We start from the raw sequence: 13565 nt of genomic DNA, 5'->3' as shown, positions 1-13565 counted from the left end.
CATTTAGACAGGTAAGATTTGCATGGGGAATTATGGCTATGAAACACTATTGTATGGAAGAAAGTACTGAAAAAAAACGATGCCAATTTCAATCTTGTAGCATGATGCAGTCCAGGGATAATCAATTTAACACAAACGTCTTCAAAGGGAAAAAAACGCTCCGTGGTTCAAAACAAAAATGTCCACCCCATATAAACGGTGCAAAATGAAATTTTTTTAAATCGGTTTTGAACTTCCCATTTGTGTAGTAAAAACATATTAAAAAATTAAAAATATGAAAAATGGTTAAGCAACCTACCTTGGATCACTTCAAATGGATTGACCATTAGGGTGCCTCGTTTTGCCACTTTTTTAGGAGCGAATCGTAATACCCGGCAAGAGTTGCGTACCCGGGTGGGTATTACAGATATGATTTTTTTTCAAAATCGGTTAATATCTTCTGTTCGCCATTTTGTCTTGAAATTTCGAAATTTTTAACAAAAAACGTTAAAAATTTAAATAATTTAAATTTAGTTTTGGCAAGCCCTCATTTTTTCCAATTGTGTGTAACATTGGTCTTTCGTTGATATTTTAGACCGAACGCGACAGCTCTATTCCTTCTCATTATCGAAAAAATGACCTTTTCTCGTGTCCCTGAAAGCAGTTTTGAAGGTAGGCAACCCGCAACAAACCTTCTCATTTTACGCTATGCATGCGATAAATGACGCGAAATAGGGATGTTTTTCAGTTAAAAACGTGTAATGAATGTTAAACGATGAATCAATTCCTCGGTGTCGAAGTCAATTCTGCGGTCCCTCAGGAGGCCCTTAAGTCACCTACCTCTCTTCTAATTCACAGCACTATTATTTCACACACTGCACTACAACTGCGCACACTGCACCTACAAATTTGCTTAGATAATTATTGACTTAAGTCGCATTGGACTACTAGATGTCCCTGTGCAGCTATATAATATCGCCGTGTGAGCACCAAGCGAGCATAAAGTATCTATTTAATTTTTTTCATTTTGGGGAGGATCAATCCCCCTTGATCCCTGCCCTTGCTACGGCCTTGCCTGATGAGAATGACTCATTTGTTAATTTTGATGTAGGTGACTTCTTTACCACTTTTACTTTCTGCACAGATCATCAAAGAGGAGGAGGCAGCTAATGACAGTGCGGGATCTTCTGCTGGCACAAAAGAATGTATTCGAGATGCGATTGAAGAAACTTCACAGTTTGCATGCTCCGTTCAAATGACTGAAATATACATTCCAGTGCAAGACTGCCAATTACCCGGAGCCAATATTGTGGTAAGATTTTTTCTCATCTAGGAGCAGCATGGCCTTTATTTGAGTAAAATTCGTAGTTGTATGACAAAATTAGGATTGCGTTGAGTGTATGTATGCGTTTGTATGGGATGTCACCCTCAAATGTGCGAGTTTCTGTTGTGCAACTTTTCCAGTTGTACAATATATTGCAAAACCATTGAGATCTTTATCTGTTTTCATTTAAATCAATCTTTTTTGTACAACATCACTATTCTTCTGACAGAAAAGTGTTTCATTCCATTGAGTACTCCAGTGGTGAACTTCATTTTGTGTACTTTCAAGGTAAAAGTATTTGCTATGTCAGAGAGCCTAAACACGAATCTTTTTCACCTGATTAGATCCTTGTTGTAAAATCCTGCTAATTTTCTCATAGAAAGGTGATGCTTCCCATTCCTTTAATTATGTTTTGCTCTGGTTGAAACCTTGCATCTCTATTAATTCCATTCTTTGAGAGTCCAATTCCAATCACCTCTTTGTTGAACCGATCCCAATATCCATCTGCATAGATGAAAGATATGGCTTCATTAATCAGAATGGCGTAATTGTATGCGATACAGTGGTTGGCTACAGTAGATCCCTCTGGGTATCTAAGTCTTATGCAACGTTTGTGCTCTGACATCTTGGTTTAAATAGTTATTCCAGTTTCACCAATCTGTATGTCTCCACACTCATGAGGCATGTGATAGTAGTCGCCAGAGATCTTTAACCCTTATATGCATTCGCTGCACCTTAGCGGTGCTCGTGGTTTTAAAATTGGTGTAAAAATTTTCCATTCCGATGGAAAGGTGATGATGAAAGATTTAGATGTTCAGAGACTCTCGTTAATACGAACAACGTTATTACGAAGTACCCGTTTTTACAAAGAAAATCGTTGGCCTCAACGAAAAGGCCTATCCTAGCTATAGAAAAAGAAACTTTGTTACGAAATTTTCGTTTTTACGATATTACGAGCCTCAGTCCCGGTCCTGGCGGTTACAAAATGAACTTTATTACGAAGTTCCACGCATAAGCTATGGCATTTACATCGATATTCACTACGCTAAGTTTTAATAATCACGCCACGTTTAAGTTGTCCTCGTGTACTGTGACCGAGAGCGTCATTTATGGCAATTCTTCACCATTCGCGCAACGTTATACCATAAGCTTCATTCCTGGGGGATCATGGTGACACTCATTACAGCTCGTCAATTTGATGTACAGTTAGTGCTCTTCCTACGCACATTCGATTTACGAATTTTCAGGTATGACAGCATTAAAAATTTCAAATTTGGAATTTGGCGCCTTTTGATTTGGCCGTTTTACGCCGTGCGGCGTAGAGGAAATCGTACTCTGGGCATAATTTGAACAAAGTAATATTCATTCCGGTGTGAAGTTAGGAACTAATTAGCGTTTCGCCCGTTGTTCCTTGCCGCGGAGAATGATTTTTTCGGCTCCGGCTGCGTTGCACGCCCATTTAGTTCACTTCGTCACAATTGTGAACTAGCGCATGATTTTTGTGAAGTGTTGCATTGTGCAGGATAACCGTACTCCTCAATACCTTCCATACAGTACGACCGGTCCCGTGACGGCACAATAGGGGGTGCGGATAACCCTTCGCCAGCACGGTTTGCAGCCAATTGCTGTCCCCCAAACGCACCTCACATTATCGCCTAGTCATATAACGTTGTCAAATGCAAACAGAGCAGCGAAATAAGCCTGATCCACTAAAACATGCCTTTTCTTCGAATCCCCAAAACAAGTGATTCTTCCGCTGGGTCCTTCACGCTCGTCGTACTTTTCGTCTCCTTTCTTCACGGAAGCCATTATAGGCGTTTCACTTTCTCACCTGGCAACGGTGCCCCAACCTAGACTATTCTGCCAGTCATCAGACAACTCTCGGCGGCCGGACCGTGGGTTTATCAACTTAGGAACAAGGTCGTGGAACGCATCGAGTTCGTAAATGGTACTTACTGTGTTCGGGAGGATGTCAACCCTCGATTACGTCATGCCGCATGCCGAAACTGGAACGAATTTTCCTGTTTATATATATTTCCGCGTAATTCAATCGCATTTATCATCCACGGAGTTTTCGACGATTCCTGAAAGACTCGTTCATACGAACTTCGTTATTACGAATCTCCATATTTGCGGTCCCGTGACTTCGTAATAACGAGAGTACTGTTTTTACCATTATCAGTAGAAAATTTTTAAATAAACGCTTACTTTGAAAGAAATTAACTAAAAATGAAACACCATCTCTGCGGCACCGTTAATCCTGTGACGTAACTAAATTCGTAAATCCATATGAGGGTTAAACTCTGCACTTAAGCTCCGTAGATTTTCAGGATGCATGTGGATTGTCTCAATGTTTCCATTTTTACGAAATGCATGACAATTTTCCTGAAATAGTGGAAAGAAATGAAAGAGCGAAAAGGGAATTGGTGTCAAGACCACCAGCATCTTTCGCCAACATTGAGAATGTTGAAACATCTAGGTTGGTGAAGCTGGAAGAACAAAATATACAACCCCTGGGTTGCCAGGCGACGATGTTTGCTTGCTGTTGCTGAGTCATCAAGTGTATTAACCCTTTCACTGCCATCGGGCCAATATATCTGCCCTCGCTGGTTGAGCGAAAAATGCCAGGGGCCAATTTATCGGCCCTAATGGGGAGCATGCACAATTTTGTAAAGTACTGGAATAAGAAGGCCTCTACCTCAAATGTACTTGCCGAAAATTTTGCCTATGAATAATGCTTCTCAGCTGAGTTATGAGTCTTTAAAAATTGATCTTCATCGGCTGCTTGAAAACAAGACGTTATCGGAGCGTGACGTCACGGCACGGTATCCACTGATGACACACTGAGGAAGTGGATAGAAAATCGATCTACGAGGGCTCAAATGCAAATTTGGCGAAAATAATTGCTGTTGTAACGACAAAATGCAGACTGTGAATATTTTGGGTTGCCAAGGCGTTGTTGAAATAAATAAAGGGGATTGTTTGGTGAGATTTGGAATGAAATAAAAATTAGCCACCATAAGGGAATCGAGCTAAAGTAAACTGAAGTATTTTGGTTTCTTATATCCCTCTTAAGTCAATTTGTCCTTTTAGGAAATACTACACGGCTTGACGAAGGGTTTTACTTCGATATCTTGCATTCAAGGCTCTACCACTCTACTCTTTTAGTGAAGTGAATGGTGTGCTGTGCGATGACGTCAGGAGGCATTTCAGGTCACGTGACTTCAAGCGATATTCGAGCATTTTTAATTAGCAATTATTGACGTTAGCAGAGTACTAGGAGAGTTTTGGCTCATATATTTGGACTTGTGAGAAACTTTTCTATTCAATGAGACTAACTATCATGATGAACAAATTTCATGCATGTTCCCCATTATTTCACTTTTTTCCTGATTTTGGCCTTTTCAATGGATGTAATTTATGTAAACCCCCATAATCTATCTATGGTTATAAGAGGTAAATATATCTTAAGAATTGGGAAAAAAATCTATACGCATTAAATAAAATTGAGTAGCGGTAAATTTTTTAAAATCTGAAATGATGCTAATTTTTAGAAAATAGCCTTGGCAGTCTTTGTACATTCCACTTGAAATTGGCTGGCAGTGAAAGGGTTAAGTTTGGTCATAAGAATCTCAGGCATCCACAGTTTGGACCAGCTTGAGTGGCCTCTGGAATAGAACATGGTTCTATTATTATGCATAAGAGATGTTATAATTATTGTATAGCTTTTATTGAGTGACATTCAACATTCCCTTTTAGTTTAATGAGAAAGGGGAGAAGGAAGAGCTCCTCAATGAGGAGAATTATCCTGCATTTATCTCACCGAATGCAGTTGGCACCTCAAGTGATGCTGTAGACCCCCTGGAAGATCATGACGAGGTAAGTGCACTTTTACCATGTTAAGTTTTTCTGTCTCAAAAATTCATTCCTCTCTGGAACTTTCCTGACATCATTTAGTAGAAGCACTCATTTTTTGTCTCACATGGTAATGTAATCTGTCCCTTTTGTTCATTACCTACATGTTTGAATTTTGCTCCTGAAAAAGCTGTAAAATGCATTTATTTGCCAATGATAATGTTATAAATATATCAAACTAGTGTTTGCTCTGACTTTTAAATTCTGCGTTTGGATTTGAATAATGTTTATCTGGGGAGAAAAGAGGGGTGCATGGGAGTGTTAAAGTGCTCTTGGGTTTCTCTCGAAACAATCCTCGCTCTCTTTTACTTCTATGACACTTAATTCTTCGCACTTATACAAACGGGACTCTCCAGCCCAAACACTCTCCATGTCCCTCGGCTCACTCGACTCAAACGACTTCTCGACGCGTCCCCTTGAGCCACCTCAGTTGGTTCACGGTCACTCCTTCAGGGGGCAGCATCTCCCGGGGGGGGGGCACCGCCTGGCGGCGTAACAGGAGTTAATCTGAGTAAATCCCACTTAACTCATGGGGCTGGGTCTGTGAAAACTTTGCATGGTTGGCACTTGAAGGAACATGCATCCTTTGCATTCACGGTACCAAGAGCTGACTATGACAGATGTGAACGGAATATAGAGTTTTGAAGCAGTAGTCGCACTCCAGTGGCCAATCAATCCCAAGGGAAAATTTCATAACTTTACCAATAACTTAACTTTTCCTCCTTTAAAATCTCCTCCTTACCGCTGAAGCTTCGTTGGTGTGCATTATCACACTTATTGTTTCAAAATGATAATTTCATTCTTCTCTTCATACCTCCAGCTAATAATGTCCACACCAACATTGCTTACCATAATCTGGTGTAGAGGTGGGTTAAACTGTTCATTTTTATGAACCGTTCACTTTGATCCTGTTCAGTAAAAAGAACAGTTCAAAATATCGGTTCATAGTGAACAGGTAGGGTCATTCGGTAGAAAATATTGTTTATTATGCGTTTAGAGTACATGAAAGCTTAGTGTGGTATCGTAAGGTTTGTGGAGAGTGTTATGGTAATTTCGAGCAAGTTCTGCTCCGAGCCTTTACTTGGTTATCCACGCGCAAGAAAATATCTGCTGTCTACTTTAGAATGAGCCAGAATTAATATTTACATATCAAGTCAGTGCCAGATGTTATTCACATATCTAGCGCCAGAAAAGTTTTAAAATGCTCCTTTTATAAGAAACTTTGACTTTTGCACAGCTAACGATTCTATATAAATATTTTGAGTATACAGATCATTTGTGAATCTCTCTTTTAGACTCGTCGGTAAGATATCAATTTTTTCTCCTCGTTACAGCCAGTGCCTGCAAAGAAAGTTACTCGAAGCCTATGATAAGATGGAAAATTGTGCTTGATGTTATATAACAGATAAAACCAAATTAAAAACTTTGTACCTTTAGTAAAATTTGGCCTGCGAAAATGTTTCTATATAGAGAGAAACAAGCAGACTAACGGAGGTAAACGGAGTATCCTCACGTGTTCCAATATTCGATTTTCCTACTGAATAGCCCACGAGTATTTGAAGTTACTAAACTACCTCCTAGTTTAACGATGGATAGAGGGGATCATATTCAACAAAAGTAATATCAACAATTAACTCATTAACTAGTGTTTTATTATTTAATTTCACTATTTAAATATAAAGGTGAAAAAGGTGAAATTCTATTAACAAGTATTAAAAAACGACATTTTACAATATAAAATCAAATACAATTATTGCCATACTTTTTCTGAAATACATGTCGTTATAATGCCACTGTGAAGTTAATAGGCTGTTACAAGCATGCCAATGTTTTCAGATACAAAAATCAAACATAGTAGTGACAATACAGAAGATGAAATCCTAAGAATGAGATAAATATATAAGAATATACTGAATGTATTAAATGCATGTCAATCATGCATGAGTGGTGCATTTGAGTTCAGAAACAATAGCTGTTCTACATGTTTTGAGTCCAGACGAGTACGTCGATCACTAACGACTGCACCTGCTTTAGAAAATATGCGCTCACAAGGCACTGATGTGGCTAGCACATTGAACTTTGATTTTACCAAACGTGATAAGTTTGGATATAAAACTTGCCGCTGCCGCCACCACTCCAACGGGTCGCTCAGGCGGGGAAGGGGGTCATCTCTAATATATCTTTCCACTTCTGCAACTGCCCGTGATCTTATATCGGCCACTGTGAAATTGAGGGTAAAATACTTATTTGCTACTCATATTTGTGTGCATGCATTCGCGTTTGTAGCTAGATGTATATATTTGATAAACATACCTTGAGGCCGGCTGGCTGCCATTTTTTTGTCAAATTCTTCAAATATGTCGTAACTTTCGCGACTAGTAGAAGGCATTTCCATGCAATCCGCTTCTTCTCTTGCTAACCCTGAGGCAGGATCATTTTTTTCGATTAAATCTCGGACAAGGGAAATTACACTTTCTTTAGTTTTTGCTGCTTCTGCCTCATCTAAAAACACATGTAGTTTAAATCTGGGATCTAAAAATGTGGACACAGAAATAACACTGTTTTGTTCCAACTTCTTGAGCCTCTTTTCGATTCCAGCATTAATTTCTTCAATTACACTTTTTACTTGTGACGGAATGAGTTCATTGCGTAGCATCTTCTGACAAATGGATGATAGTCCGTGGGTAAGGAGTATCATTTGACTCCCGGTGACATATTTCTCTCCGCTTATCTGTTTGGTCACTCCCTCAAATGGCTTTAAAACTTTCAATAGCTGGGCACAAGTTTCCCATTCCTCTTCTGTTAAAACTGGTAACTCCTTGTTGATAATCGCTACAGTCGCTTTAACGGCATTCTTTACGTCAACAAACCTTTCCAGCATATAAAACGTGGAATTCCAGCGAGTAATTATTTGTTGCTTTAATTTTTTGGGATTAGGGTTTCCGGAGTTTCGTTGCATTTCCAATAAACTCTCCATCGCCGTTGGGCTTCGTTTGAAGTATGCGACGATTGCTTTTACTTTCTCCACTAAAGAAGTCACCCCATTCAATGCATCTTGAACAATCAAATTCAACGTGTGAGCAAAGCAACCTATATGGTTCCACCTGAGTTCTTTTACAACTGCTTTTTTCATGTTGGCAGCATTATCCGTCACAACAACCAATACTTTTTCTGAAAGAGAAAACTTTTCTGTTATTTTCCGCACTTCCTCAGCTATATTATTGCTCTTGTGCTGCGTTCCGGTCGATCCACATCCTAAAAGTACCGACTGGAGGAAAAAGTTACTATCGATAAAATGTGCGGTAACTGCCACATATGCTTCGTTGCTTCTAGAAGTCCAACCATCGGTTGTAATGCAAATGCTTTCAACACTCCGAAGCTTCAATTTCACTGCATTAACACACTTTTCGAAAGAAGCCGGTATAAGTGCATTCGTTATTGTCTTTCTGGCAGGTAGTGCCTACGCTGGGTTGAGAGCAGCAACAAATTCCAAAAATTCCCTGTCTTCGACAACAGAATATGGCTGAAAGTCGTAATAAAATAATTTCAGCAAGGCGTCATTAATTTTCTTCTTTTGGCCAGTTCCAATCTTTTGACTTCCGATGTAAGATGAAATAGTAGGCTGGACAAAACTTAAAGTGGAGGCTGATGATTTCAATGGTGCCACACTAGTTGAAGGTACTTCAGTGGTAGGTGCTTCTTCTGGAGAACCCTCATTATCTTGTTCTTCGTGCACAGATAAAGACGGTTGTCTCGCCGAAGGTGCTAAGGTAGATCGGCTCTGTTTTGCCCTTGAAATATTCACATTCACAGTAGGATGTTTCATGTCAAGGTGTCTCTTCAAGTTAGAAATAGTCCCAGCATAGCTCAACTCTTTCCCGCATAAATCGCACTAAGCTTTTCTTAAAGCTTTGCCTAAATTAGAAAAATAGCACCACAAATCACTAGCGCGTTGTCTTTTACTCATCTTGACTCGGTGAAACTTTTATTGAGGCCAAAATGTCTATGAACACTCTTGCGGAGGAACACAATCCCAAGGGATGGATGCAATGGTATACCGAGTCTTGCGGAAAACTGATTTCAACAAACGCACTGTAAAGTTTGATATACACTGTTTGGTTAAAGTGGACTTGCAAACTTGACTCCTCTTCCCCGTGGGGTTGGTTCAGGGGCGTGAGTGGGGTCCTTGTTATTGTTTGGGACCCAAATGACGAAAGCTCTCCTATTGCTCAACTCGGAAGGACCGAGACCCCCACTCACGTCTCTCCACCCACCTTTCTGACACGCCGCCTCAGTGCAGTTACTATCCTTTGCTACAAAGTATTGCGGAGGGAAGGAAACGTGCTCCTTTTGTTGACAAAGAAACTCTCCTTCAAGGCACGAGCCATCAGCTGGCGTTCCATGGTATTCACTCCGCGGTACCAGTTTAAAGGCCTGCCGACAAGGGTGGCCGTTTTATGGCACTGTGCTACCCCCGTGCCGATATTTTCGCCTACATATTCTGTTTTTCCTAACAAAATGCGGCGAGGGAATTGGATCTGTAAAATTGGATCCAGTTTAAAGTAAATATCTGTACGACCAACCTAAGAAAAACATAAATAGTGGATACAATGTACACATTTTACATTGTCATCATATACTCTTTTTTAGTTATAGACTTAGTTTTTGGCGCCTACGATGAAATTTTTTAAGTGCGATGTGATGTGAAATGTGGATGCATCTCCAAAAATATTGTTTAAAACACGATTCATGAACTTAAGAAACGATTAAACTCCTAGTTAGATGATGCACCTGAAAAAACTAAGTCCAAAGACTAATTGTTTCTTAAGTTCATGAGTCGCGTTTTAAACAACATTTTTGGAGATGCATCCACATTGCACAATACAGCGCACTTAAAAAATTAAAATTTCATCGTAGGCGCCAAAAACTAAGTCCAAAGATCATCTTGGTAAGGGGACCGAAAAAAATGTTCCACAATCATGAGTTCAATCGTTTCCTAAGTTCATGAATCGCGTTTTAAACAATATTTTTGGAGATGCATCCACATTAAAAAATTTCATCATTTCATTTCAAAAGTCCAAAGATCATCTTGGTAAGGGGACCGAAAAAAATGTTCCACAATCATGAGTTCAATCGTTTCCTAAGTTCATGAATCGCGTTTTAAACAATATTTTTGGAGATGCATCCACATATCCACAAATGTTCAAAATACGAAATCAAAATGAACGCGATATCCCAACTGAACGCCCCGAGGAAACTAATATTTGATCTAATATTTCGAACGGTTCGAAAGAACTGATATTTTAAATATCAGTTCAAATATTAGTTATTTCGAACGGTTCGATAGAACTAATATTTTAAATATCAGTTCAAATATTAGCTGGAACGAACCGTTCAGTGGCTATCGGAGGGGAATAGTAGAGAAAGAAGGGGAGGGGCTCGGTCGTCTACGACGCACTTCGGCGGCCTTGGATGGCCTCCCTCGTAACCGCCATCTGTTGTACCCACAACGCACTTGCTTGAGTAAGCTGCAGTTCAAAATGCCTCTTGATGATCATACCTACTGTACCGAGTACGAGCAATTGTGCAGTGCCGACATGAACAGTGAACAGGGTGTTTTAGAGAACGGTTCATTTTCGAACCGGTTCATTTCAGTGAACAGTTCGTTTTGGCAGTTCGGTTCTTTTTGACCCATCTCTAATCTGGTGGTAGCATTAAAAATACTGTTATATGTATAGGTAACCAATCAGGTAGTTTCCTTCATCGTAGAAAACGAAAGGCATTGGTGCAATTCATTACCCACCATTAGTGTATTCATAATATACAAATTATTTCGTTATAGAAATCCCAGTTTAGACGTATAGCAATGGTCCATTTTAACCTGATTTGAAAAAGGCCAGATTGGCACCCATGCGATTCCAATCCATGTGACATAACTGGGACCTAGTTTTTATATGAGTGGATAGGAGTATTACAATCTCTGAGATTACCAATGCATACACGAGGCACAGAGCTCAGGGAAACATGTCTTACAAATCACCTATTAAAACTGGCTAAAGTTGGAAAGTTTTCTTCGTTTGATAAGGTATTAATAATCCTTACTTAAGCCAAGCACTACTAGCTAGCAGGGTACTCTGCTACCTGCTAGCAGCCTGCATTACAGCGGCTCACATATCATCGCCACAAGGCCACCTCACACGATGGCAGCGGGAACCTGAATGAAGTCACGTGGGCTTTTCCCATCATTCATACTTAGGTGTCACATTTTTGCGCACTTGAAAATTTTCACTTCTTTTAATCCCGAAAAATAGATATTGTCATATAAAAATCCATAAGTGTTAAATGCGTACTCCAGAGGTATAATCTTTCGTTTAGGCAATAAAAAAATAATAGGAAACCACCCTATTCCTGTTCAGATGATGGTGTAGGTCCAAGGTGGTACTGACCATGGTTAAGACCGCGGTTGGGTGAACAATTTAGTGAATGATTTTGTTAAATAAATATGGCGTCTCCTAGTTGTTTAAAGGACCAAAACCGAAGAACTGTTGCTTCGTTTACACAGATATTAACTTTACAAAAAGATTGCCCTGTACCAAAATATAGCCTTTATTCTTTGCAGCACAGGAATTATTACTGTTGAATAAAATCTTTTGGGCTATGTCACCACATCAATTACTGGGATGGCCCAACATAACCGACTGATTCTGGTTGCTTTCTCAAGGGATTCTGACGAGTACCCACTGAAGTAATGAAGAATCAGGAATTATGACCTTTGTAGGGTTGGTAATGTTATTAATGTATATCGCTTCCATGGACAGTGGCTACTTTTCCATTGGGTAATGGAATTACTATCTGCTATAAAAGTAACTCTACACTCAGTATGAATCATTAGAAAATGAAGTCAACGATAAAAATTGTATAAATGATCACATGAATGGCACAGTATTTAAAGGCCTGGTTACACGGTGCATTAACCCGTACGGGTTAATGTGTGAATGCATGTCTGTTTGCATGTCTGAATTCATGGACGTTTGCGTGAACGAGGAGCATGAATGAGCGGTTACACGGTACATGCGTTCGCACAAGTTTTCACACATTTTCTCGTAACGCGAGGCGTTAAGTTTTTGTTTATTCCCTTTACAGTGCGCAAAATTTAAATGTGAAAACAGTATCATTATGTAGGAAGCAGACGATACCTACCAGAAAATAATTCTCTTTTCGTTGTTTCCTGTAGGACCAGGAAATTTTACATGCTGGTAATACATTTGCGCTGCCGTGTAAACAGTTGTTTTCATTGTAGTTGCCGAAGTTGTTTCATTTCGTGCCAGTAATATTTATTTATATTTAATATTTATCGTTATCGCTCGCTTAATGCTATATCTCAATAGTACTCTATTTATTTCAAACCGTTATCAAAGTTAATACTTAGGCTGAACATTTGTAGACGCATCTTGTTTTTAAGCCGTGTTTACTAGACATTTTTCTGTCATCTGTTTCACTGAGTGTAGATGATGTATGAGAGTAGATATTTTTAATACTTTGTTCTACTTTTGTCCGGGACGGTTATAATGTTAAGAAGATATTTGCTGTTGATGGAAAAGATGTTGGTTTAGAGGTCTTGTCGATTTATGAACTTGCGTAATGTGAGTCGTATTTTTGTGGCGGGCCAGCGCATTCCCACCTCGTACGTATAAAAGGTAGAATTGTCGTTAATTCGTATGATATAAATTATGTTTAAATGTGTTCTATAAGTCGTATGATAGCCGTTGTATTTCACAAATGTCGTGTTGAAAACTCTGTGACAACCTCATCGATTGTTTTGTTCCGGCATAATACAACCAATAAGATACCATAGGCATAAACTTGGTATGTCCGGCATACATACAAGGATAATCTATACGAATATTAGTGTAGATGCAAATGGTGAGTTTGTGGTAGGATTCAAGCAGTTACGATGCAGTGCAAATGAACAAATACATGTAAAGAGTTACTCAATAGCCAAGACTGCCGTGGAATAGCCCTGCAGATGACAACTAAATGTGTCGTTTCCCACCAGGTGGCTCTGTTATCAACTTGTGCGAATGCATGAACGAAATTAGAACAGGTTCTATTTTCTGTTCACGCGTTCATGCATTTGTACATTTTGGGGTGGTTACACGGTGAATTTTTCCGTTCATTCTCGCGTTCATACATTTAGACATTAACCCGTACGGGTTAATGCACCGTGTAACCAGGCCTTAAGGAACAGTTATTCAATTTAGAATGAACATTATTCAAAGTCTGGCTCATTGTTGAAAGAAATAACAAAGTGTTCATTGCTGTGTATGTCTGGAAGAAAGTTCTATAT

The 13565-nt window shown here is 39.3% G+C and overlaps 1 protein-coding gene across 1 annotated transcript in view; it reads left to right on the top strand.

Moving 5' to 3' along the window:
• Nucleotides 1-13565, top strand: part of LOC124172462 (zinc finger protein 260-like) — a 32830-nt gene that overhangs the window by 10987 nt on the left and 8278 nt on the right. The window contains exons 4-5 of the mRNA XM_046551901.1: nucleotides 1124-1291; nucleotides 5063-5182. Coding sequence (XP_046407857.1) covers nucleotides 1235-1291; nucleotides 5063-5182 — 177 coding nt within the window. The 5' untranslated portion in view covers nucleotides 1124-1234. The remainder of the gene's footprint in view (nucleotides 1-1123; nucleotides 1292-5062; nucleotides 5183-13565) is intronic.

The sequence above is a fragment of the Ischnura elegans genome (assembly GCF_921293095.1).
Source record: "Ischnura elegans chromosome 13 unlocalized genomic scaffold, ioIscEleg1.1 SUPER_13_unloc_1, whole genome shotgun sequence".
Taxonomy (NCBI): domain Eukaryota; kingdom Metazoa; phylum Arthropoda; class Insecta; order Odonata; family Coenagrionidae; genus Ischnura; species Ischnura elegans.
The sequence above is the reverse complement of the archived record's forward strand: the minus strand, read 5'-3'. Positions and strand labels throughout refer to the sequence as shown.